The sequence below is a fragment of the Falco peregrinus genome, chromosome 6 (genome assembly GCF_023634155.1).
Source record: "Falco peregrinus isolate bFalPer1 chromosome 6, bFalPer1.pri, whole genome shotgun sequence".
Taxonomy (NCBI): Eukaryota; Metazoa; Chordata; class Aves; order Falconiformes; family Falconidae; genus Falco; species Falco peregrinus.
The window spans coordinates 17,943,561-17,968,350 of NC_073726.1; the positions used below are offsets into that span (position 1 = coordinate 17,943,561).

Consider the following 24,790-nt stretch of genomic DNA (forward strand, 5'->3'; position numbering starts at 1 on the left):
TATAGATGCTCATAGTGGATTTAACCCTGCCTGATGGCACGGGCTGGTGGGTAGGGGGGGCTGCGGGCACCTGCTCACAGCAGCCGCCCCCGGCCCCCCATACCCAAACCTGCTGCGCAAACCCAGTACAACACTGTACCTAGAAGTTCAACAGTGGATAATGTTTTCATCATATAGAAAAGAGTATTAAATTATTTTTAATTAGTTCAGAATCTTCTTTTAGAAGATAATTCTTAAATACAGACTTAAGAAGAGACTGTTGATAACAAGGGGAGCAGTGCTCAGCCTACAGACGGACACCGTCCTCATGGGGTAGGGTAACGTACCTCCCTTGCCATGCCAAACAAACGTTACTGACTCAGCAAAGAAAGGGCAGACACTGTTTTCAAAATGGTAAGGAAAGGAGTAAAACATATTAAAACCAACTGCTTTGATCTCCCTTCAGGTTTGTTGCTTCTTACTGAGCAGTGAAGAAAAGGGAGGAGAGCCCTGCTACACATCACCGGTTACATTGTGCCAGAAAACACTGAAAGCCAAATGCCAGGTATTTGACAGATAAAGATACATCACTCCAGGACAGAGCTAGTTTCTTTGAATTGTATCCTGCAGAAAATCTATTCCAGGGTCTGTTTTTCATTCCCCTGTATTGCGATGAATTTAGATTTATGTTTAATAAATTGTTTGTGCAATGCTGTAACTGATAATCAGTGACCTAAGGCTGTTGCCACTGCATAATCCTTGCTGATCTCCATGCCTTTGGGATACGTACATGTGAAGGTTAACTAATCAGAGCTGCTTTTGGCCTCAGCTGCCAAGATAATGTCCACACAGAACGGTGGGTTGAAAAATTGCATCCACTTCAGCGATGACTGTCCTACATAAAGATTGACTGATTGACTGGGTCGTGAAACCAGACGAGCCATTCAGCTGTGTGTATTTGAAACACCACCCTTATCTTTCACATTTCCAAAGCAACAAGATGCTTGACGGGCCAGTGGTCCTCATTCACTGGGAGAAGTGTTGTTTTACTCCAGGCCATTCATTCCATACAGCCTTGCCAGATTTGGGGTCCCTCCAGGTCCTTCAGATTTCTAACCATGGTTTTTAAATTGTGTTTAATAACCATTAGTAAGTTTAAATGCTGGTTACTGTGCAAGGCAGGAAGAGATATGCCTATACATTTCAAACCTACTATTTTACACAAGCAGGCTACCTATTAAAGTTACCTACATCTCATATCTCCTGACTACGAGATGATCATCTTACACTGGGGGAGGAAAATAAGTTTTATGCATATTTTCTTAGGTTTAAAACCAAAGAAAAACCCAAAGCCTCACCCACTCTGCTATCGCATCAGGTCATACTGACATAACACATTCAAAAACAAAGCTGGAGCCTTCAGACACATTACGTTAATGTTTCCTCTTGAGTAAACTGAGTCATTGGCAACAGCAACAGCCTTAATTTCTAGATAGACACGTCTGGAGAGGAGAAGAGAAATACACCCCCTGACAATGAACTCTCCAACTGTTCTCTAAAGCAGGGAACAGCAAGACTTGGGATTTCCGAGTTCAGTCTTAAATGCATTAGAAGAATGTTTCCAGTAACTGCAGGCACCTTTGCATGTACTCTCTATTCCTCCGTGTTCTAGCTTCTGCTCTTCTCCTAGCTATCTCCCATCATTTCCCATCCCAGGCTATCCTGCACTGTTTAACATTTACACTGTACATTTATGAATGCGCCATACACTCCTTTTACTTCTCCCTCCCACCCAACAGAGACAGACAGAGAAAACTTTACATTATATTTTTAAGAGACATTCCCTGGCAATTTATTATATGTGACTGTCTAAGACTGCAAAGCAATGGACCAAATTCAGCCCTGGATTACCTCCCACAAATCCACGGGAATAATGCTGAGGATGAATTTGGCTCTAAGAATTTTGTTAGAGAAGCAGTTGTTTGCATTCACAAGTCATTTATGAAACCAAATGAAAAAGTCATCTAGTAACATGGGGAGTACAATGGCACAAGGAAACATTTGAACCTGAAACAGATGAAACAAGAAGCCAAGAGCAATAAACTTATAAGGAAACACAGATGCCTTTGACTAAGGCCAGACAGACATTTATTGGAAGCCAAGATTAGTAAGCCTTACCAGTTATAGTTACGTGATCATCTTTGGAGGCACTCTGTGTTTCTTTTAATTGGATCTCTGAGCTCACATCCACTTTTCTTCCAGATAACTGTAAAAAGGCTTTGAGAGAGGCAGGTACCTTGACTATAATTGAGCCTGGTAGAAATTTAAATGAAAGCTAGTTAGTTAAACATTGAGATCAAAACATGAAACAGGCAATTATTTAGCTAACACAAATCAATTTTTTTTAAGAGCCTTCAGACACAATAACCTCTTTTTTTGCCGCTAAAAGGATAAATGAAAATATTTTCATTTATTGTAACCAGAATACTGTATGTCACGTGCAGAAAATGGTGTCACAGTATTTCCCTGGCGGACATGAAAATGAATGTTGACATATACTGCTAGCAACAGCTCTTAGTAGAGAATCTTATTAATAGAATGATCAAGGGAATTTTTTTTTTTAGATCTTACAAGTATTACGACTTCAGTTTAATCTTCTAGTTGTGTATTTATACTCCCGAGCAGACAAGGATTGGGTTTGATGATTAATCCAGCCACTGCGTGGCACATTATGAAAGAACTGCTCCTCTGAATCATGAGATGCAGCTTACATACTGTTAATGCTAGCTAGCAATTGTCTTTGCATCTGTTCAAGGATGCGAACAGCTGGCTCTGTGCAGTAAGGCAGTCTCCAAAGTGACTAACCAGTTAAGACCATGTATCACTAAAATGTAAATTACTAGAAAAACTGCAGCTTTGGTGGCCCAAATAATCCTATCCTTGAGATTAGTAACAGAAATTCTGACTTCTACTTCCTCTAAATATGTGGTTCTTTGCATCAGACTGAAGGCAGATGCTGGGCCCCCAACCTGCCCACATTATGCATATCTGGAATTACTCAGTCACAATGTTTGGAACCCGCACCCTACACATAAAAACAAAAATTCACAATATACTTTCTGTATTCGTGCCCTCTAGTTTTTGCCCAATTCCAATATTCGCTTTAGAAAAATTTAAAAAAGCTTCCTTAAATACATTCCAAAAGATGAAGCAGAACATAAGAAAACTGATGTTATAACAACTAAGTAGCAGTCAGAAAGCCACCCTAGCTATGTAATTTGAATTCAGCAGGATCACTTGCTTGTGACAGTCCTGATGAACAAATAACTGTCAGTATAATTTAGGCCTAAATTTTGCTGAATACACAAAAGCCTTAGGATAAGAAAGGGAAAAGGTCTTCACCTTTGGGTCCTCCTTGGAGAGTTGCTCAGTGACATGACTCATAAAATCCAACACACATGCAGCTAATTTATCACAAATGGGACATTTTCTACACTGCAGCTGTCAGCAGTTACTCTGAATTTATGGGGTAAATGAAAACAGAACTTCAACTTTGCCTTCACTAAACTGAGCTGCCAGAAGAGATGTCAGGCAATGTTTTGAAAATAACATTGATTAGATTTTATTAAATACATTCCTCTTTGCTACTAACTCAGAGACATTAAACTTGTAATAAGTGATTCAAAAAGGTAACTAAGAAATAAATTTCCTTGCACCAATGGAACCAGAATAGCTGGTACAGAAGAACAGCACGCAAGTGATTACATGCATTTCCTTCATTACTCCCATTCTAAGTAACTGCTAGGTTTTAACAGGGCACAGGCTTACAGAGAAGAGAAGGGTACTCAATTCATTTAAACCACCTGAAGTGCCTGACATTACATTAAAGTCAAATATAAAAATGCCGTAGCATTTGGTTTTGGTGGTTTGTTTTTTGTTTTGTTTTTTTTTTGTTTTTTTTTTTCTTTCCCCCAATACTAGGACTGACAAGATTTATTCAGGGCTTTGTCATTTACAGTATCATACCTTCTGAATGGCAAAATCATGAATCTCACTTTAGGACTGAGCTTTTAACTAAGAATTGAAATTTTAGTGAATCATCAGGAGAAAAAAGGAAGAATTGATAGGGCAAAGCCATTCCATCTTTGTTATTCTGCCTTCCAATTTCAATAATGGGAGATGTTACCCAGAAAAGGTAGAAAAAAGAAATTTAAATGTGTGCCAGTTGTTACTCTGCACACACATACATCAGCATCATGGAGTAAACTCTGCGCAAGGCAAGAGGCCACTGTAATCCAAGTCAACTCTGCAGAATTCTGCTGGGTTCATTGCCAGGAAAAAAAGAAAAGTATTGAAAAATACAAAAATTCTGTACTCCATTTTAAGTATCATTGCCCCTTACAGTGTTTACTGTATTGTAAGCATTTATGTACATCTTCTAATAATAAGGTGGAAAAGAATGTAGATAACCAACAATCACAACTATTTTTTTCAGACAGATAAATAAAAATACTCCTTTACCCCTTTTCTTGTATATCATAAGCTGCCACAAAAAAAATATTTATTTTGCTAACCTTTCTGGGATTTCAGATCCACTTTTCTTAATTGACTGACGTAAACATCTATCGTCCCATGATGTGTAGAAGCTTTTAGACTTCCATCTGATGAATCTTGAAAAAAAGAAAAAACTTGTGGACCATTCATGCTTTTAAAATAAAATTTGCTAGAAGCTTTACTTATACTTCAAACTGATTTTGTCAATTCTTCTGTGTTTGAGAAGTATCTTATATTCATTTACTGAATGTCAGACTCCTCTCAGAAAAACAGGTTTTGAACAAAACTTCTCTCACCAGCGTTGTGGCATACACTGGTCCCAAGGTCAAAGGCCTCCAGTTTTTATTGGACTTGTAGCATCTATACAGCCTCAACAACACTCCCCTCTTTCTACAAGGATGAGTTTATCTCTGGGTGAAGATCAAGCACAAAATTTTAACACTAAAATCTATTTTAGTTGCAAAGAGTTTGTTTGCTCAGACTGCATAGGAAAGCTGCCCCATGCAAACAACAAGCAGTTGTTCACTGTAACAACTCGTCACACAGAAGAACTGTCTATCAGGCCTTTGGAAAGTCTTATTATCTGAATTTTAAACCAATGTTTGAGAGAACCACTGCACTTTAATATACATAAGAAAACATCATTTGTTCTTTGCCCTGGAATAGAGGCCTACATTTGCTTCTATACCTTCTTAGCTGTAATTGAGGGTAACAAAACTTTCTGAAGAAATATTTTGACAAATAGAAAGCCTTTAAGAAGCCTTAATTTTATACTTGAAAATATATTTAATTACTTGCAATGTATTCCAGTTTTAAATACATAAATTTACAGAATATTACAGTGAAGTCCTAAAGACTGAACTTTTGAACTACTGAACAGACTTATAGCTGATAAAAATTGCAAAGAAATTAAGCAACTTGAGAAGTTACATACGTACATGCGCAAAAGAGTGAAATATCTTTTTAGATATAATGTTAGAAATGAAAGCATTGACAAGAAAACCTGAGATACCGAGAGAGACTGATTTTCTCAGGTTCTGGATGTTCATAGAAAAAGAAACAGTCAAACTTTCAGAAATAGCTAAAATAACAAAATCAAACCTGAATGAAGCTTCCCGTTTTAAAAAGTAAAAACTTTACTGGGAGAATAAACTTAATTAATCATAACAAGGATGTCTAGCATTAATGCCTTACACTTGCCACACAGTTTTAGCTCTACTTAAACTCGTCTGGAGCTATTCTGATCCCAGATCTCAAGCACAGCTGCTGAAGATCAGTGTATTACATAGTGCCTTTCAATGGTTTTACTGTTCTATCATCCCACAACTAAAACAGATTTCTTTGGAGGGGAAGTAATAATAAAAAAGAAAAGATTATCGAATCCATATTTAGTCAGCTGAGAAACTAATACCATCTTTGGCTAACAAGATCTAGAATTGGATGTGAATGTTCCTGCCATCTCAATAGACTTTATGTTAAAGAAGTTCTGTTCCAAAATGACAAAAATATTAATTGTGAATTGGAATTAATGAACTAGAAAAAAAGGTTTTACTTTGTGACAATGAAACGTTTTATTGATGACTTTTTAAAAGGTTGTTAACATTCATGTTTGAAAGTTAAAGTCATTAAAACAGCAAAGTTTGATATGAATCAACCTTTTTAATGAGCATTTTTGGTAGCAAACGCTTGGCATTTTCATGTAAAGGCTATTTTTGCAGATATTGCTAATCAAATTTAGTAACAGGCAGTCACTGAATCTCCTCATAATCTTGACAGACTGTGCTGGCAACAGATACCGGAAATATCCGGCCTCTGACTCTTCTGCTTTAACAAAAACATGCAATTAGTTGTTTTATCTGCACTATGAAAAAAGAAAATTCCTGTGATAGGACAACAACTTTCTCCAGGGAGAGCAACTGTGAGTGGCCTGTACGGCACCACCAGCTGATGGTGCCTTACGGGGACCAATGTTTAATCAGTGAATCCTTCCCTCTTCCGACTCTTCAAATCCAAAAGCAGCTCTTGCAATTTTCTTGACAGTGGAAAGATGCCTTTTGCAAATCTAGCAGCCTCATTGCAAGACCAGAAAGTGTTCTTTTTAGATTTTCAATTAATATGTATTTTTAAAAAGAAAGTGGAAAAAAAAAGTTCTCATGTTGTGAGAGACCTGATTCTGTTTGCAGAAGGCATAAACATAAATAAAGGATGCAGGAAGAGGACTGTAGGCATAGGCTCAGCACAGCACAGATCCACCTCTAAAGTAAAAAAAATTAAACCAAACCAAAAAACCAACAAACAGCCTCGAGGGAAATGGGAACACTTTTCTATTGGAGAACACTATTTTGGGAAGATGACTTGCCAGATTTTGACTCCCAGGGTATACCACTGAATAGAAAGTTTCACATGGCAAAAGAAACTACAACAAAGTTTCAGAAACACTGGGAACTTTGGTAGCATTAGCCGAACACTGAAGCTGACATTACAATACCTGTTAAGCTTTGATCTACAGAAATAACATGAAATGTATTTTATGGAAACAATTGAAGGATTTATGGAAATAATTTTATGGATATGATATTAAATACAAATTCTTAGATCCACATAAGAATGTCAAGAGACTTAAAGTTGTTCAGTACTTCTGTGAAGTCTATTAAATATGCTGTTTAAGTTTTATGTCTCTAACTCTGAACTAATGAGAAGGGGAAAAAAACTCAGAAAATGGATTAAAACCAGCAAGAATGAGGTTATATAACAAAAAAGGCCCAAGTCAAATAAATAAATGTTTCAACAAGAAAAATTACCCTACATTAAGTAACACAATCTGGTAAGACAAAACCTGTAACTGAAATAGTAATGAAGACAATGCACATTTTACCATTATGACACAACAAAGCTAAGGCAATTTATTTTTAAATATACACCCAGTGTTAGCTGAGATCAATGTGAATAACTGATGATAAAAACAAGGGAAGTGCATAGTTTGAACTCAGAGTTTGCTAAGGACTGACAACTCAAGGGGAAATACAAGGATGAACCGTTCTACTGGAAATGGAACAGATGGTCACTCTTGAGCAACTTCAGCTATTTAAGAATCAGTACAGGGGGGAAAAAAACAAAGGGGAAAAAAGGCAGTGAAGCAAGATGTCCTTGACAAAGATTTTGTTAAGCTTTATGAAAAATATGTACAGTTTGAAGAATAAGGCCTAAGTCACATAATTTGAGAAAGACTATCCAGTTAAAGATCACTGAAAGGCCCACAAAGGTGACAAAACTGGAATATTATTTGAAACATTTAGTATCTTTTCTTCCTTCCTTTTGTAAAGCCAAGGACTGAAGAATGGATAAACACAAATGATCTTTCCTTAAATCTAAGTAAAAACACATTTGCTTTTCCTAATAGCACATAATGACTGACGTTGCTCATGTTAAAATCAATGAAAACATTTATTTCAATAGGAAAGCACAAAATACTTACCATGAATTGGTTAAAGATAGGAGAAAGTATAAGACTCCAACATGTCTGAACTGTAAGGAAGATTTAATTCTTACTGAACTGGCTAGCTAGTATAATTTGTTGATAAAGATTAGTCAATTTTCTTGTTTTAGTTCACTGTTCTAAAACTGTCACGTGAAAAATATGAGAAGCCGAAATGTATACATTAAACAGGGTAACCGCACATACTACTAAAAAACTCATTAGCTGTCCTTACCATACTCACCATCCAAACCTGGCAAAACGATGTAACACAGAAAGCAAAGAAACATCTCAACAAAAACAATTTGTTTGCTAAATAAATTGTCCAGATTCTCTTTTTACCTCTAAATGATCTTATCTTCTACCTTGACTTTAAAGTTCTATGAATTGGTTTTAAAGGCCATCGTCTCTTTTGGAGAACTTACTCTCTTCGAAAAAAATCATTAAACGTATTACGATGCAGGGTTGAAGCGACATGCCAAGTCCAACTTCACCTTGATAAGCACCTGACCTACTTTGTATCAAATGGGAACTTCCCCTTTGACAATCTATACGTGCTGCCCAAATCTATGCATCCTCTTCCACACACTGCATCATACTGTGCTAATCCTCTCTGCAAACCAATTAGCTACAGGTCTCTACTAGTTTAAATGTTTAAGACACTAATGGAGTGGAAGTAACTTCTGAAGAGAAATATGCATTTAGCCAGGAACATGACTGTCAATAATATGAAATCCCCAGTAAAAATATAGTCTCCTGTGGAAGTTCCAACATATTATGTAAAAAAGCCTATTTGTGAGCCCAAGTTGGAGGACAGTAACCAGCAGTGAACTCCAGGGTCAGTACTGGGTCCAGTCCTGTTTAACATCTCCATTAATGACCGGAATGATAGAGCAGAGCATACCCTCAGCAATATGCTGATGACACCAAACTGGGAAGAGTGGCTGATATGCCAAAAGGCCATGCTACCATCCAGAGGGAACTGGACAGGCTGGAGAAATGGGCTTGCAGGAATGCCATGGGCCCTGCAACTTGAGAGGGATGTGAAGGTCCTTGAAAGCAACAGAGCTGGCAAAAGGGCTGGAAGGGATGTCCCGTGAGGAGCAGCTAAGGCCTTTGGGCTTGTCTAGTTTGGAGAAGACGGATGAGAGGTGACCTCATTGCTACCCTTCCTGAGGAGGGGCTATGGAAAGGGAGCTGATCTCTTCTCCCCGGTACCTGGTGAGAAGATGTGGAGGAATGGTTCAAAGGTGTGTCAGGAGAGGTTTAAACCGGACAACAGGAAGCTTTTCTTTACCAAGAGGATGGTCAAACACAACAGGCTTCCTGGAGAAGTGGTTGATGCCCCAAGCCTGTCAGTGTTGAAGAGGCATCTGGACAATGTCCATAATAACATGCTTTAACTTTTGGTCAGCCCTGAACTGGTCAGGCAGTTGGATTGGGTGACTGTTGTGGGTCCCTTCCAACTGAAATATTCTATGGTAAGAGTAAAGAAAAAAAATATTGTTCCAAATACAATATAAACTCAAGTGCTACTGTAATAACATACAAAATCTTCAATGCCACGATATGAGATGCTATAAAACACACCTAATGTAACACCAAAATTATTTATTGCTATAGAACACATACAGAAGTAAAAATGCTATATAATCTACATTCAGAAGGACACAGAGGGAAGGAGAACATGGAAACAAAGACTGATGATAAAACCAAGTATTAACTCAATAGATATTAACTCAGAGCGGACCTTTTTTTTTAACTTTCATTTTTCATAACCTGATACCTAAGGGATAAGAAAAAGCAGCAGATTCCAACCTACCTGGAGAACAGCACTCTCCAGGTATGGTGTGGAAGAAAGCACAGGAACAATGGGAAAAAAATTACAGGTCTGTCCTTGGCAGAACACAGAAGGTCAAGTTCCAAGATACAAGGAAGATGAAGGACACTTGAAATGGGAGCCAAAACATTAACATACTTCAAGCAGATGGCAGAAACTAGATCAGCAGAACTAATTGCTATTAAGAGACAAGTGTGTGCATGGATTTTCTAAAGTACTTTAGGCTCTAGTTTATGAAGCACAGTAGATGTCTTTTAAGGGGATTCAGAAATGAGGGTTTTAATTTTAAAATTCCCTAGATCATGTGTTAAAAATTGACTCCTCAAGACAAAACTCACAGATGAAGCACTGCTTCTAAATACACAAAGTTGTTTATTGTTTTATTTTTCAGTTATCCAAAACTGTCCTAAATACTGTAACTGTTTTCTATAATTGATTCCCTTCTTAAAATGAAACTTTGGTGTTTTGCCTCAGTACTAGAAAATTGCCTTACAACAACTGTCATCACAATGAATGATCTCTGTCACCTCAGTTTACTTTCATGTCAGGAACATACTCGAATTTATATTTTTGAGAAAGTTGATTTAAGACAGTATCACAGCAAGTCACTAAAGCCTTCAGGTCATCTAGTGTGGGTTACTGAAGAAAGAAATCAGCAGAACAAGGCAAACTGACACCAACATATTTAAGAAAAAAAAAAAAAATACTATCTCAATATAGTTTTCCTTGCCAGAATAAGTCCCTGCTGCCCCCAACCTGGTTAAGGTTGTTTCCTCCCTTCTGAAATGAAACCACCACCATAAGCTTTATCATTTTCAACTATACCAAACTTTCATGGTTGAAACATAGAAGATTTGTTTCTTTAATGCATAACTGGGTTAAACATAAGTAATCCAGTAAGGAAAAAAAACCATGGTTTTTGGAGCTGGTAGGGGAAAATTTGGCTTGGCAGCAGAGTAGAGAATACATAATCAGACCATACCAATAACATTGAGAAATAAGCAAATTCTAGCAGGACTGAACATGAGCCAGCAGTGTGCCCTGGCAGAAAAGTAGTCCAGCAGTCTCCTTGGCAGAATTAGCTGAAGCATGGCCAGCATATCAAGGGAAGGGATTATCTACTCTGCACTTATTAGACCACACCTAGAACACAGTGTCCAGGTGTTGGGACTCCCAAGAGACAGGAGACATCAATAAACTGCATTGAATTTAGCAGAGAAGCATCAAGATAGTTGGGGCGTGGAACATCTTCCCCATCAGGAGAGGCTGAGGAATGAAGATTTGCTCATCTTGGAGAACAGACTGTTTCAGAACCTGATGGCAGCTGTCTAGTATCTATGAGGAGGTGATAAGGACAACAAAGTCAGGCTCCTCAGAGTGGTACATGATGACAGCACCCTAGACAATGGTTGGAATAAAACAAAAAAAAAAACCACCAAAAAACCAAAAAGCAAACACCCACCCAAAAAAAACCAACCAGAAGAGAGTTTCCGTCTGGAGAGAAGGAAAATGTTTTTCACCCTGAGGACAGTTATAGCAGTGGAACAGTTTACCCAGAAAGGCTGTACAGTATGTGTCCTTGGAGGTTTTCAAGACCACAGAATAGAGCCCTGAGCGACCTCACATTTGGCATGGCTTTGAGTAGAAGCCTGGAGATTAGAGACTGCTTGAGCAAGGGTGCTGGACAAAATGACCTCCAGAAGTGCCTTCCAACCTCAGCCACTCCATGATTCTGCAACTTCCCAAGGTCTCTTCCAACCTGAGTTTTCCTATTAATTTTCTGAATAAAAATTCAAAAGATTAAGCTAGTTTTATAAACAAAGTACTCCATTACTTTCTCTAAGATAGCTCAGATTTCTAATGACTATTTTAACTATTAAACTGGAAGTAAAAATAGGTCTGGTTGTTTTAAATTAAGAAGTAATTCAAAACCCATAGAACATTTGTTAGAAGTAGGAAGCTTCTAGCATAGGGTTGGAAAAAAATTTGTCAGTGAATAACAAAGCTTACAGTATAGAAATAAAGAACAAATAATCCCTACTTTCATACTTTAATTATGTCAGTGTGAAACTACCATATGCCAGATACTTAAAAGTCAGACTGAATTTTGGATAGTCTTCAAAGAATAGATTCACACAAACAAGTAGTATCAAAATAAAAAACCAAATAAAATGAAATTATCCTATAAATAATAAAAAGGAAAATTAAAGGGAGTGAGACACAATAGCATTGGTTTTGTTTTAATGCAAAATTATAGGCAAATTTTCCCCAAAACGTTTTGAAAAAAAATCTAGCACTCTTGACTCGTTTGACTTGTAACTACATCTCTCAAAATCAAAAGATATATCCATAAAATCTAGAGAGGAGTGCATTTTTTCAGTTAACTGATAAAATTCTGCCTCCAGTAAAATAAACAACTACATCCCTATGAAAACCCAGCCAAGGAAACTGGAAGATCTGAGTTGTTATTCCTATTTCTGTCAGGAAAACCCTGTCAGGTCTCTGGCAATCCAACAAGCTATCTTGTGGTGTAAGGTTCTCATACACAAAAACCTTTCACTGAAAAATTTATATTTTCTTCTCAAGTTTTTAGAATTGAGCCATTGGATCTTGAAGAGTTTGTTGCCTTTGGAAAAATCCATAAAAGTCTTAAGGATGTTTAATGCTCTTTAGGAAAAGATTAAGTCTAATGGTTTCGGACTTGAAATCTGAAAAATAAAGTTTGTTCATCTGTAGTATGAGTCTTAATGTTTAAGCTGAACCTGGTTAATTAAGGAAAATAATCATCATCTGTTCATGGAAAAAGCTATCTCCTGTGTTAAGAAACCTTTATTTAAACACTCTTCATACCCTATGAATTTATTTAACAGAAGGAAAATCAGACTAGCAAGCCTAATTTAATTCTGTGGTTTAATGACTAATTTATAAGAATGTGTATTGCATTCATTTTCCAGTAATGTTAATATAGATCATTTAGAAACATAAGAGTTGCAACAGACTGTCCCTGAACAATGCTTAATGAGTGACTATGGTTACTACCATTAGCGGAAGTCTTTGACATTTGGGCCTGTAACCAAGTTTATTTACAGAAGGGAAAATCCTTCTATGTACATTCAAGAGACAATAAACCTTGTCTATGATACTTTATTTCTATGGCAGAAAATTGAAGTAAACAAATTTGAGTTTCTCACTTTTGTGTTGACATACTATAAAATGTGAGTGATATAATGCATACCATAACTGATAACTCCAAGTTATCCTGTTGGATAAAAACTCAAGTTCCTGAAAGAAATATGAGTCATTTTTATTTCTGAAGGGAAAACAATGATTAGCATAATAGTTTGGAAACACTGTTCCAATTATCACAAACCTTTCCTCCCTGCCCCCTCCCAAATATGTAATACATCAATGATGAATGCTTGGCAATAAAAGTCAAACATCACTAATCATTGATATCAACAAATGTAAGACAGAGAACTAGGTTAAAGGCAAAATTACTGCACTTGACATACGCCTGGTGTTCTCTCATGTCCTTTTATCCCATCAATCTAAAAAATGGCACCTAGACTCAGTCTAACTTGTGCAAAGCCCAGCAAATATTGTGGTATCGGAAGTTAGACAGTGTGCCTTGCCCAGCTGCAACAGGCTGACAGTCCGGTTCAGAAAGGATTTCCTTCAGCTACACAGCTATCAGTGCTATTCCTGGAAAGAAAAGAGGGCAGAATATGCGAGAAATCACCTCCTTTTTAGTCTCCCTGTGAATATTTAGCTTTTTAAAAGAAAGGAAGACTGAGAAAAGAGGTATCTCAGAGCAAAAGCAGAACCTACCTACTGTAATACTCCCTGTTTTGGTCTGAAGGCTGGTGTTACCTGTTAGGAAAAGACAAGGAGAAAAAACCACAACGTTAAAAGCATATTCTTTAACTGGTTTCTGAAGTCATAACAGTCTAATGCAATCCTATAGAAGGTCATTTTTATATTTTAGTTGTAATAGTATATCCGATTTGCATATGAAAGCAAAATAGCATAAACCAGTTATATTGCTTGAGTATTACTGCTTTACAAACAAAAATCTCAACACATGTGGGTAATGATGAAGTGATTCCAGACAAGAAAAACACTCTGAGTAAAGCTTAAAGACATAGACTCAATGTGAAAGACAGAAAAGCAGAGAGGCATTGTGAGGCTATAGCACAATATTCTCTTATTTTATTTTGGGCCTTTTTTTTTTTTTTTTGGTTTAATAGCTCTGACGCCTGAAACAGCACTATGGATGATTTAAGTAATTTAATAGGATGAGTAACAAAGAGTTTCTATTTTCCTCTTTTATATACACACACACACACTGCTCCCCTGTACCAGAGAGGATTTTTTACCTTATCCTCAAAGGCTACTTCCTAGGCTCACTGCACAATACCTAGTGCTTCCAAGCTTATTCTCATGTGCATGATGACCCCTTGTCAATGATTTTCATTGACTTCAGTGAGATCTCAGCGTGTTGGACAAACTGAAGAATACCAGGCAGAAATGTGTAAGGTATAAAATGCAGAACGGTCTCCTACTGAACTTGTGTTACTTTTAACAGGCACTAGTGTTTTAGCCTTAATCTCAAAATACTTGCTCTTCTCCTTTACCTATGGCATCAAGAAAATCTGGACAAGGACAGATGCACCTCATAACAGAAAAGTCATCTATACTACTAACATTCTTCCATAGTTCCATGTATGTTACATATGTGTAATTGCCGCACAAAAAAATGCTTTAAATTAAAAAAATAAACCCCAACATGCCATTCTTTCCACTCTCTCATCTTTCCAGGAGGATAACAGATTGAAAAATAGGGTTGATCACAGTAAGAGTCCAATTGAGTAATACACAGTATTCACAATGCTTTTCAGATCTTTCAGAAGAAGCCTTTGAAAACTGCAAATGGATCAAGCTCTACTCCCATCTTCTGTAATTACACAGTAGTAAACAACCATTAGGGTAGAATGCATTCCGCTGTATATGACCTGTAGTGTTTTTCTTAGCGGTCTGTGGGCTGAAAGCTAGAAAAGCAGCCTATCATCGATAGTCTTAAATTCATCCTTTCAAGCACATAATGTACAAAATACTTAGGGATTCTGAAGATCAGAGTTGAAACAAGACCGTATTTCAATGAACTTGAAAGACGGCTGGCTTTAGTATCTGCTATTTTTAAAAGGCACGCTGTAATTATCCCACCCTTTTCCCCATTCTGTCGTAACTAGTACTTATTTTTGCACAACCTACAAAATAGCCTAGGGTTTTGTCAGCTAGCAACTCCCATGGAGCTGAAGCTAGATTATACTCTGAACAGAGCCCCTGGGACTTGTGGATTTGCTGGTCTGTTGTTTTTCTGGGGGTTTTTTTATTATTTTTGATAAGCAGGTTCTGAAAAATATTAACCATGTAGAAATCAAACTCTGATTACCCACAAGCTTATATGGCAGATACCACTAACTTTGGGCAACATAAACATATTAGTGTGATAGGCTCACTTCAAACATTTAGCTAGAACAAAAGTTGCTTTTAAAGCAGATCGAAACATCCTGCTGTGTTGCGACACACACTGCCTACAGACAGTGCACAGAAGTGTAATTTTGGTTACGTAATCTTTCCATAAAGGCCAACATATAACTTACCATTTTTAAACTAGCCAGGTATTTTCTGGCTATGTCAAGGGCAAAGCAAGAAAGACCTGACTAGAGCCAATTACTAGTCCGACCATTACATCCAACTGACTTCAGCGTTGTAGCTCAATATTATGAAGTCCAAAAGGTAAGTTTTAACAGAATATTGATGCCAGTGGCTGAGTGTTTTTTTATTGCTTCTGAAGAAATAGTTATCTTTTCTATCATCTACAAGGTTTGTTTCTCCATAAACACTATAAAACTTCAAAATACAGTATTGCAAGTCAGCATCAGTATAGGACCAGGGGCAAAAGCCATCTTTTGTGATATAAATAAAAGCACCACTTCACACTGTATCATTTCCATTCCTTCAATTTGTTTTGAATGCTCTCAGGGTGGCAGGATTATTCTGATGCATGGAAAAGGCAAATAAAATACAATGCAGTTTTTTACTACTTCGGCTTTGCATTTCAAGTTTGCACTGGGCTAAAGTACAGGCATGCCTAAAAAGGCATAAAATTAATTTCTTCAGTCCCACTTTATATACAGTGAAATCCAGAAATGTAGCTGAAATTTATAGAACAGAATCATTTAGGTTGGAAAAGACCTTTAAGATCACCAAGTCCAACCATAAATCTAACACAGTTAAGTTCACCACTAAACCATGTCCCTAAGTGCCACGTCTTTTAAATACCTCCAGGGATGGTGACTCTGCTTCCCCGAGTCACCTGTTCCAGTGTTTGACAACCCTTTCAAGGAAGAAATTTTTCATAGTATCCAATCTAAACCTCCCCTGATGCAACTTGAGGCCATTGCCTCTTGTCCTCTCGCTTGTTACTTGGGAGAGGAGACCAACACCCACCCGTCTAAACCCCCTTTTCAGGTAGCTAAAGAGCAACTTTGGTATATCAAGATTCTTTTTAGAAGGGATTCTAGAATGCTCAAGCATTACACCATACTACCTTTGAAACACTGCAGATTTTCTACTTTGTCTTATTCAGGTCACTGACAGGATAAAGCAGCTATACGTTCACCTTTTCCTATGTATTAGTGTGTAATTAATAAATTTTAACTTCAATACCCATGTTTTCCAGTATGATTCTCTCACATAATTAAATAGTTACTAGACTATAACAGAATAAAATATCAAAAGCAAATATTAAGTCCTACACACGAGACAAATCAACCCTGTAAAGCAGTAAAAGTTGAGCACTGACTGCAACAAAGCTTTGCAGGCAAGAACCCTGGCATCTTGATGGACACCAGCGTCAGTATGAGTCAGTAAAGAAGGTCAACTGCATGTATGATTAAGAGTATAGCCAGCTGGTAAAGCTCTCTTGTGAAACTGCATTTGGAATACTGTGTCCAATTCTGGGCTTCTCAGTCAAGAAAGACATCAATGTACTAAAATGAGGCCACAGAGGAGTGTTGAGAAAATGAGGCGCCCAGAGCACGCTACAGGTGCTCAGAGAGCTGGGTTTGTTTGGCTTCAAAAAGGAAAAGGCTGAGGAAGAATCTTGTGGTCTTCTACTTACCTAGTGGGAGGGTATCTGAAAAAGAGACAGACTTGGTGATGCAGCAAGAAAGAGGGATAATGGTTACAAGTTCCGATAATGGAAATCATTAAAAAGAAAAAAAAAGAGAAGAACTGGAACAAGTCACCCAGAAAGGTCACGCAATTTCATCTTTGAGACTATTCAAAGCTCAACCAGACAAGGCCATGAGCAAGTTTGCTCTAACTGATCCCACTTTAAAAGCATTAGTTTGAACTAGATGCCAAATTCCTTTCCAACTTCTGTGGATAAAGTAAATTAATAATTAATTCAACTCAACCCAAGACTTTGGCACAGTTGCAAAGAGGGGTTTCCTTTTCCTCCTATGTGCCCCTCTGTGGAGAAGTTTCACTATAATGTTATTGCCCCTTGGATAAAGTAGCACATTTCTCAGTCTCAGAGCTGTGGCCCTTTTGTTTTTTTCAAGTGTCAACTCGAAAGCTCAATGGCACCTGACATTTCTAATGCATGTTAGAGAAGCTGATAAAAATGAATCAAACCCAGTTTCTTCAAAATAATACATTATTCATTTTCTGGAGAAATATGAAGCATGCAGAAAAGCAATTAAGGAAGCCTGGGCACTGACAGCATTGGAACTCTACAGCCTAAGATTCAACCACAAAATGGGTCTCAGGCAGCTCTGTAGAGTTTGTGTTGCCCCGAGTCCAAAATTCTCAGTGCAAAAGCAATGAAGTCCAGCCTAGCTTCGTGCACAGATGTGCTGACTTTATGCCAACTATAATATCAGCATACTATCAACTATAGGGAAATAGTGGACTTAATTGCCCAAGAAACAATATGTCCCAAGTGTTTACAAACAAAAGTACTACTAAAATTGAGCCACCTTATCAGCAAAGACTAGAAGTGACCAGTTTTTATTCTAACATGAAATTATAATAGGAGTTCGTCTTTTCCACTAATATATGTTTGTGTATATATATTATACTTCAAAAGCCTTTAAAAGTATTTGCTCTTACTGTTAAAACATGATTGAGTAGCATGGTATTTCGCAGAGAATATTTTTCTGAAAAAACAGACTAAACATACCAAGCAAAGGTTGATATGCAATTGTTTTTAAAAGAAACAGCTAAAATAATTTTAGGTATTCCAGACCCATTTAGTAGAGAGCCCATGACAAAAAAAATCCTGAAGTAACATAAGAAACATCTGTATAATCTGGATAATATTCTATTTGTTTTCACAGTGTTTTTCAGCTAAATGACAATGGGGTATTACTAAGGAAATAAGTCACTAACTACAGCAGTTATAATTTAATTTTCATACCAAGAAAAAGATAAACTTTTGGCTGTGCACAGAGGCGTGGACGTGCTCACAAACTGATCATTCCACAGTATTATTATATTGGTTTGAAGTTAGGAAAAAAAAACATAACCAAAACAGCTTATCAGACAGAAGTAACAGTACAGCCTACATGTTAGAAAAACACGGTAACAAGAAGAGAAAAAAACCCAACAAACCAACTTATTTCTGCCTATGCATGCTGAAGTGAACTTTATTTAACAGGTTGAGAAACCATTCCTAAATTTAGTATAAATGGACAAAGGAATTGCTCCTTTAAGGAAGAAACAAGAGTCATTTCTCAAGCAAGATGACAACACAAAATTGCAACAAATTGTTTTAAGGCATATAACTGGAAATCTGGGACTCTGACTGACCCGAGTAATTTTCAGTCTTTGTACATCCTCTAATTTGTTTTACTTAACATTAAGTGACCACAACACATCTGTGGTAAAAAATTATTAAAAATCACTACTTACGAAAAAGCCTGTGTCTTCAATTAGGGATTGCTTAACTTGGATGGTGAGCTCCGGGAGCTCAAAGACAACTTTAATGAGCCAGTGGTGTTTGTCTTGAGCTCCCCAAACAAGCAAGATATGAGCAGGACCATCCAGACAACAAATACTGTGTGCAGCTGTGTCATGACAGTAACTCCACCATGCTTGGGTATCTGGCCAGCATCCCTGGCGTGCGTGAACCTTACAAATAATGAGATAGTGCACGCCTGCACTTAACCTAAACTTAAAAAGTTTGCATACACTAGGTGTGTAAACTATTTTTGTTTTTCACTGAGTATAAAGCAGGCAAGCTCCAGGACTGGGCCAGAAGCCTTACCTATGGGTGTACGCACCACACAGAAATTTTCCCAGTTACTGAGAGACTCCTGGCACTGGCTGCTGCAACGGGGCTCCCAGCCGACATGTGGGCCTGGACGATATTAATTGGTGATGTGTCCTTTCCTTAGCCTCTGTAATGCTTTCCAGCAATGATCTGATGCTTCACTCCTATTGCTCTTTTATCATATTGTGCATAATCACTAGTACTCTTTCCTTTTATCATATTGCACACTATTTTTCCTTTATAGTGTAATATAATAAACTGCATTTATTCTTATATTTGACTTAGAATTCATTTTTGCTTGGTATCCAGTCAATCAGCAAAACATTACAGCATGGCCAGAATTCAGTGGGAATTTTGTTACATTAGAAAACCACACCAAATTCCAACCCTAACTGCTGCTTATATGAAAGACTCAGGTTAGTTAGTTCTATTTCTAGGTGAAGGACGTTGAAGGGTGGATGGATCAGGGATTCCCCCTGCCACCTGCCCCCTGGATCAGAGAAGTGATGTCCTGTCACCATTATTAGTACAGGGTGCTAGCACACACAGACTATATCTGCTAAAAGCTTCTAAATAGGATCAAGTTCTACCATAGTTCTTAGTAGATGCTGTAAGAGTTACTTCTATGAAGATATTAAAGGATGGAGAGAGGAGAAACGTCTTTACCACTTACAGTGTAATTTTCATTGCTGAAGCTTAAAATATTTTGACAACCTTAGTACATGTATGTTTCTTTCCTATAATACACACTTCTTGCTATTTCACAAGTGTGCTTATAAAATTATTCTAAAAAAATAAATACGGTATGCTATAACAGTAGGTTAATTCTCATCAATTCAGTCTAACAAAGACAGAACAGTTTTGTTCATATACCATGCCCAGTTGATTTAGTGATAGCCTATAGCATTAGTTCATTTGTTACTGTAAAGATTGTTAATACCCAAAAACAAAGCTAAATTTGTGACTATTTCCTTCTTACCATGAATACTTCCCAGCAGGATATCACCAGCTACTGAAGACAGAGATGATGATTCTGCATAGAGATATTTAGTTTTCAGCACCCCATCTTCAGTAGATATGTTGATGGATGTCCCCTGCAGCTTCTCTATACTCACACTCTAAGAGAAACAAACATAACAGGAAACTTAAGGAGTTTGAAAATGGAAGTAGGGAAAAGGAAGAGTTTGAAAAGGGAAGTAACACTATTAAGAGGCAAAACAAGTAGAAAGCTGTTGTTGGTGCAGAACAAACAGAATCAAGTTCTTCATTAAAAGCTAGACAAGACTAAACAAAAACCCCATCTTTTCATCTAAAAGCTCTGACCAAAAATTTACTACATAATATAATCCATCAGACAGGTGAAGAATCCAGTCACAAACAGATGAAATAAAAACCTGATTTTTAAAACCCAAAACATTTTACTTTGAAAAGTAAAAAAAGGATTAGCTTTAATAACGAAGACAATGATCATACAGCATTATGACACCTGAAGCATTGGTAATCAGTTTCCTGCCACCACATACAGAAACATCCACTGTCTTTGTTACATACACCTATATATGCAGATTTATTTTTTTTTTTTAACTAGCTCACTTTAAAGACAGCTTTGGTGAAAGTTGCAAAAAACCACAGCTGTTCTTTTTCTCAGTACAACTGTTCATATTTCCTTGGTTACTCAGGTTATTCTTGAACTTAAGCCTCAAGCTATGCAAAGCCTTGAAAAATGAAGGACAGTCTCAATTTCTACTTCTTTTCAACAGGAAAAAAAAAAGAGAAAGATAAGATTTGAAAAGTTGCACTATGGATAGATTTGGGGAATAAAAGGTGATAAAATGAGATTATCTATATAGAAGTAACCAGTTGTGTGACATAATCTACCTATGCCTATCTGAACAAAACAGGACAAATCACACACTCATGCAACTACCATGTGAATTTAATTCTATTCTTCCTCAGTTAACCTATTTATGATTGAATCATGCTATAGTTCACACATAAGCCCCACTCAATTTGGTTTTGTTTTGCTTACACAGACTTTCAGTTGCACAAAATCCTTATTCAGTACATTAAATGATATATGGACTTTCAAACTGTGCCTTTGTCAAATTATCTTTAAATCCACTTCGTCATTTTAGCATTGTCATCTTGTGGAAAAAAAATAATACAAAAAAATAAGTCTACTGACCCTTCCAGTATTATGTTATATAAAGAATAAGCTATGGATGAATTAAGAGGTATTCCAACAAACAGCAAGTAGTGTTAGACAAACTCCATGCTGTATCATGTCCCAAGAAGCAAGCTAAAGAGGCTGGTTTAGTATGGACCATATGACAGCCAAAGCATACAGTGACCTTACCAATCCATACATACTGAGTTTTACACCATCTTTACACCTGAAGTCGTAAGATTACAAAATGGACTACTGTCTTAAGATTTTTTACATGATGCTACAATACAAAGTAGGTCTCCAAGAACGTAACAAGATACATTAATCTTCAAGAAAATCTGGTGATCAAAGTGCTGTGCTAGAATTAGCGATATGTGACAGTCAATATCTACAATGTCTGCAGGGGGTGCTGCTCAGAACTATGCTACAGAATCTAGGCATTGACAGTAAATAAACTCACTGATATTAAGGCATAATTTGTCACTAGTGAAAGTGACAGCAATTCAGCTTTCCAATCTTTCAATGCTTCTAACAAACTAACAAGCAGAGACCTTAAACTTAAGTTACATTGCATCTGTCCCAGGAACATTTCCCACAGAGTACTCCATTACTCCCTCACCCAGGACAACAAAGCATAAGCCTGCTGTGGCATACGGCCAAAGCAACAAGAAAAGCCACTGTCATTTTAGGCTCTAAGATCTAAACTTGTTCTGAAGAGTTAAATGACTTGCAAAGAACCTTTCCAATGTTAGCAGGGTCATCACTGCTATCAGCACAATGAAAATAAAATGAGGCACACTTTTAGAGGGAGAAGGAAAATAAAAACACCTGCATAGTTTGGGTGCAAACTGGCTGCCTTGTGGCACTCCTGAATGGGAAAAAGAACACCCAAAAAGCTACCTCTGTTACTACGGTATGCAAGTTTTGACTCTATTTAGATATTTATCTTATTTAAATATTATGAAGTGCTTTATTATACACAAGCTCACATATCAACTTATTTACAACCTCAGCTACCTTCCTTAAAAATACACAGTGATGAAGAGCTGTCTCAGCATGAAATAAAAAGTACTGAGTCAACTAGTTACTGTAAGAAAGCAAAACAAAACCTACCAATACAATGAACATTTGCTTCGGAATAATTCAAATCAGAAAGGGGTAGGTGGGGTCTGGGGTGTAAGCCTACTCAAGTAAAACTAAAAAAGTATTCTAGACAGGACAAACATTAAAAAAAGATTGCCTTTTACTGAGACTAAATATGTTTTTAATCCCAAATTCTTTAACTTCTATGAATTTTTGGCAGGACATAGATGTTTGGCTTTGCTAAATAAGTATTATAGAAAGGACCCCATGGCACAGAGTACTGACTCCCTAGTCAAACAAATTTTATTATTTTTGTCCATTGAACCACCAAGTTTTCTGGAAAAAGTCTTTCCCTTGAGACTAGAGCCTTGGGAGCTGCAGTTAGTGCAGCTGACCACGTGCTCAAGTTCCATCAGCTTCTCAGCCTTTAAAGAAAAAGTGTCATTCTACATAAATCAGACTGAGGATGGTTTTGTACCTGAACACATTTTCAAGATTAAAACTAACATCTTGCTGTGTTTAAATACAACATAAACAACTGCTTCCCCACATACTCCTCCTCCTGCCCTTTCTTTCTGTGCTATCCTTGCTCAGATATTTTGTTAGTGTCTTCTCCATTCTCCTCCTTAAAAATATTCTGTTTCTCAAGTGCTTAGTGTTTTTTACCACCACATCCTTTCCCTCCCCACCTCCATGAGGGGGCTGGAAATGCTGACAGAGCCATAACTGCATGATGATGACTACAACTGATGGAAGGCACACCTCATACAAACACACGCAGGAGACGTAAGGCTGGCTGATTATTAACAGAAACAGCCAGTTGAGAAAAGAAATCTGATGCTGTCCTTCCTAACTACACAGCAAAGTTTGTTAATGAGAGGTTCAGTAACATGAGCCAAAACACTGTTCCATAGCTGTAAATTCCTGTTAAAATGACTTGCTTCACTCAAGTTACTACAACTTTAAAATTGTGCAAGTAGCTTCTAGCAATACTACAGACTATATAAATATCTATGATCACAAAGAAGCACTTCAGCTTAATCTGCATGAAGCTTTTTTAGTGTTTCAGAAGGACACTGAAAAAAAGATATTTAAACAGCATTCAAAGACTCAAAGCAAAACAATTCTATTTCTCATTTTCATGAGCTATATTTTCACGGAGATATCTAATTATTTTTCTACCATCACTTTTTTATTTCAACACTAGCAAAATGCTATTTGAAATGAACTCCATGGACTGTGCTGGTAAAACAAACTGGTTTGGGACAAATGACTAAGTAGCACAACCCTAATTTGAAGGCCACCGCCATGCTAGTGTGTTGTGAACAGCATAAATCCAAAGCAGTCAAAGCACTTTGTAGATTGCACTCAATCTTACTCACTGGAAGAAAGCAAGGATTCCAGTTTTCACATCCTTCCAGCAGAAACCCTCTGCAGAAAGATGGATGATACATCAAGCAAGCTGTAAACTACCTCTGCCCTATTCCACTCCCTGTGGCTTGCTAGTGCCTTAGGATGGATCCTAAATCCACTAACTAGTAATAGTCCCAAGGGAACTGCCAATCAGATAGTACTGATCAGCACAGCTGTGGCATCAACAGAGCATGTAACAGTCAGACCTTACCCACTCTGCTTTATGCTGGGTGGTCTTGCTGGGATGAAATAAAGTTCATGAAGAAATATCAATCATAGAATCATTTAGGTTGGAAGAGACCTTTAAGATCATTGAGTCCAACTATTAATCTAATACTGCCAATTATTCCATCACTAAATCATGTCATTAAGTGCCATGTACACATCCTCCAGGGATAGCAACTCAACCACCTCCCTGGACAGCCTATTCCAGTGCCTGACAACCCTGTGGGTGAAACAATTTTTCCTAATAACCAGTCTAAACCTCCCCTGCTGCAACCTGAGGCCGTTTCCTCTCATCCTATCACTTGGTAGACACCCACCTCACTACAAACTCCTTTCAGGTAGCTGTAGAGCACGATAAGGTCTCCTCTCCCCTTTTAGCCTCCATTTCTCCAGACTAAAAAGCTCCAGATTAAACAACCCACCACAGTACAGCTACAGAAGCCTCTTGGCTCTTTTATACATAAAAGGCAGGGTAGCCTTCACTACAAAGAAAAGTAGGTAATTTAATGTGGACAGTTTTTGGAAAAAAACAACAGCAAGTCGCTTAGTTTACAGCGGGACACTAAGAACAGCTCACAGTTTGCTCTGTGTAAGTGAACCTATGATCTCAGAACCCAATCTACAAGGTGTAGAACAGGGCCAAATGGCACTTCACAGAGGCAATTTTTGACTGCTAGAACGGAATAGCTTGGTCTCAATTCTATCCTTGGC

At 37.4% G+C, this 24,790-nt stretch overlaps 1 protein-coding gene across 1 annotated transcript in view; it reads right to left on the bottom strand.

Moving 5' to 3' along the window:
* FAM185A (family with sequence similarity 185 member A) overlaps positions 1–24,790 on the bottom strand; it is a 51,119-nt gene that overhangs the window by 8,376 nt on the left and 17,953 nt on the right. The window contains exons 5-8 of the mRNA XM_027795398.2: positions 20,171–20,309; positions 13,677–13,718; positions 4,554–4,649; positions 2,158–2,292 (exon numbers count right to left, since the gene is read on the bottom strand). Of these exons, the coding sequence (XP_027651199.2) occupies positions 2,158–2,292; positions 4,554–4,649; positions 13,677–13,718; positions 20,171–20,309 (412 nt within the window). The remainder of the gene's footprint in view (positions 1–2,157; positions 2,293–4,553; positions 4,650–13,676; positions 13,719–20,170; positions 20,310–24,790) is intronic.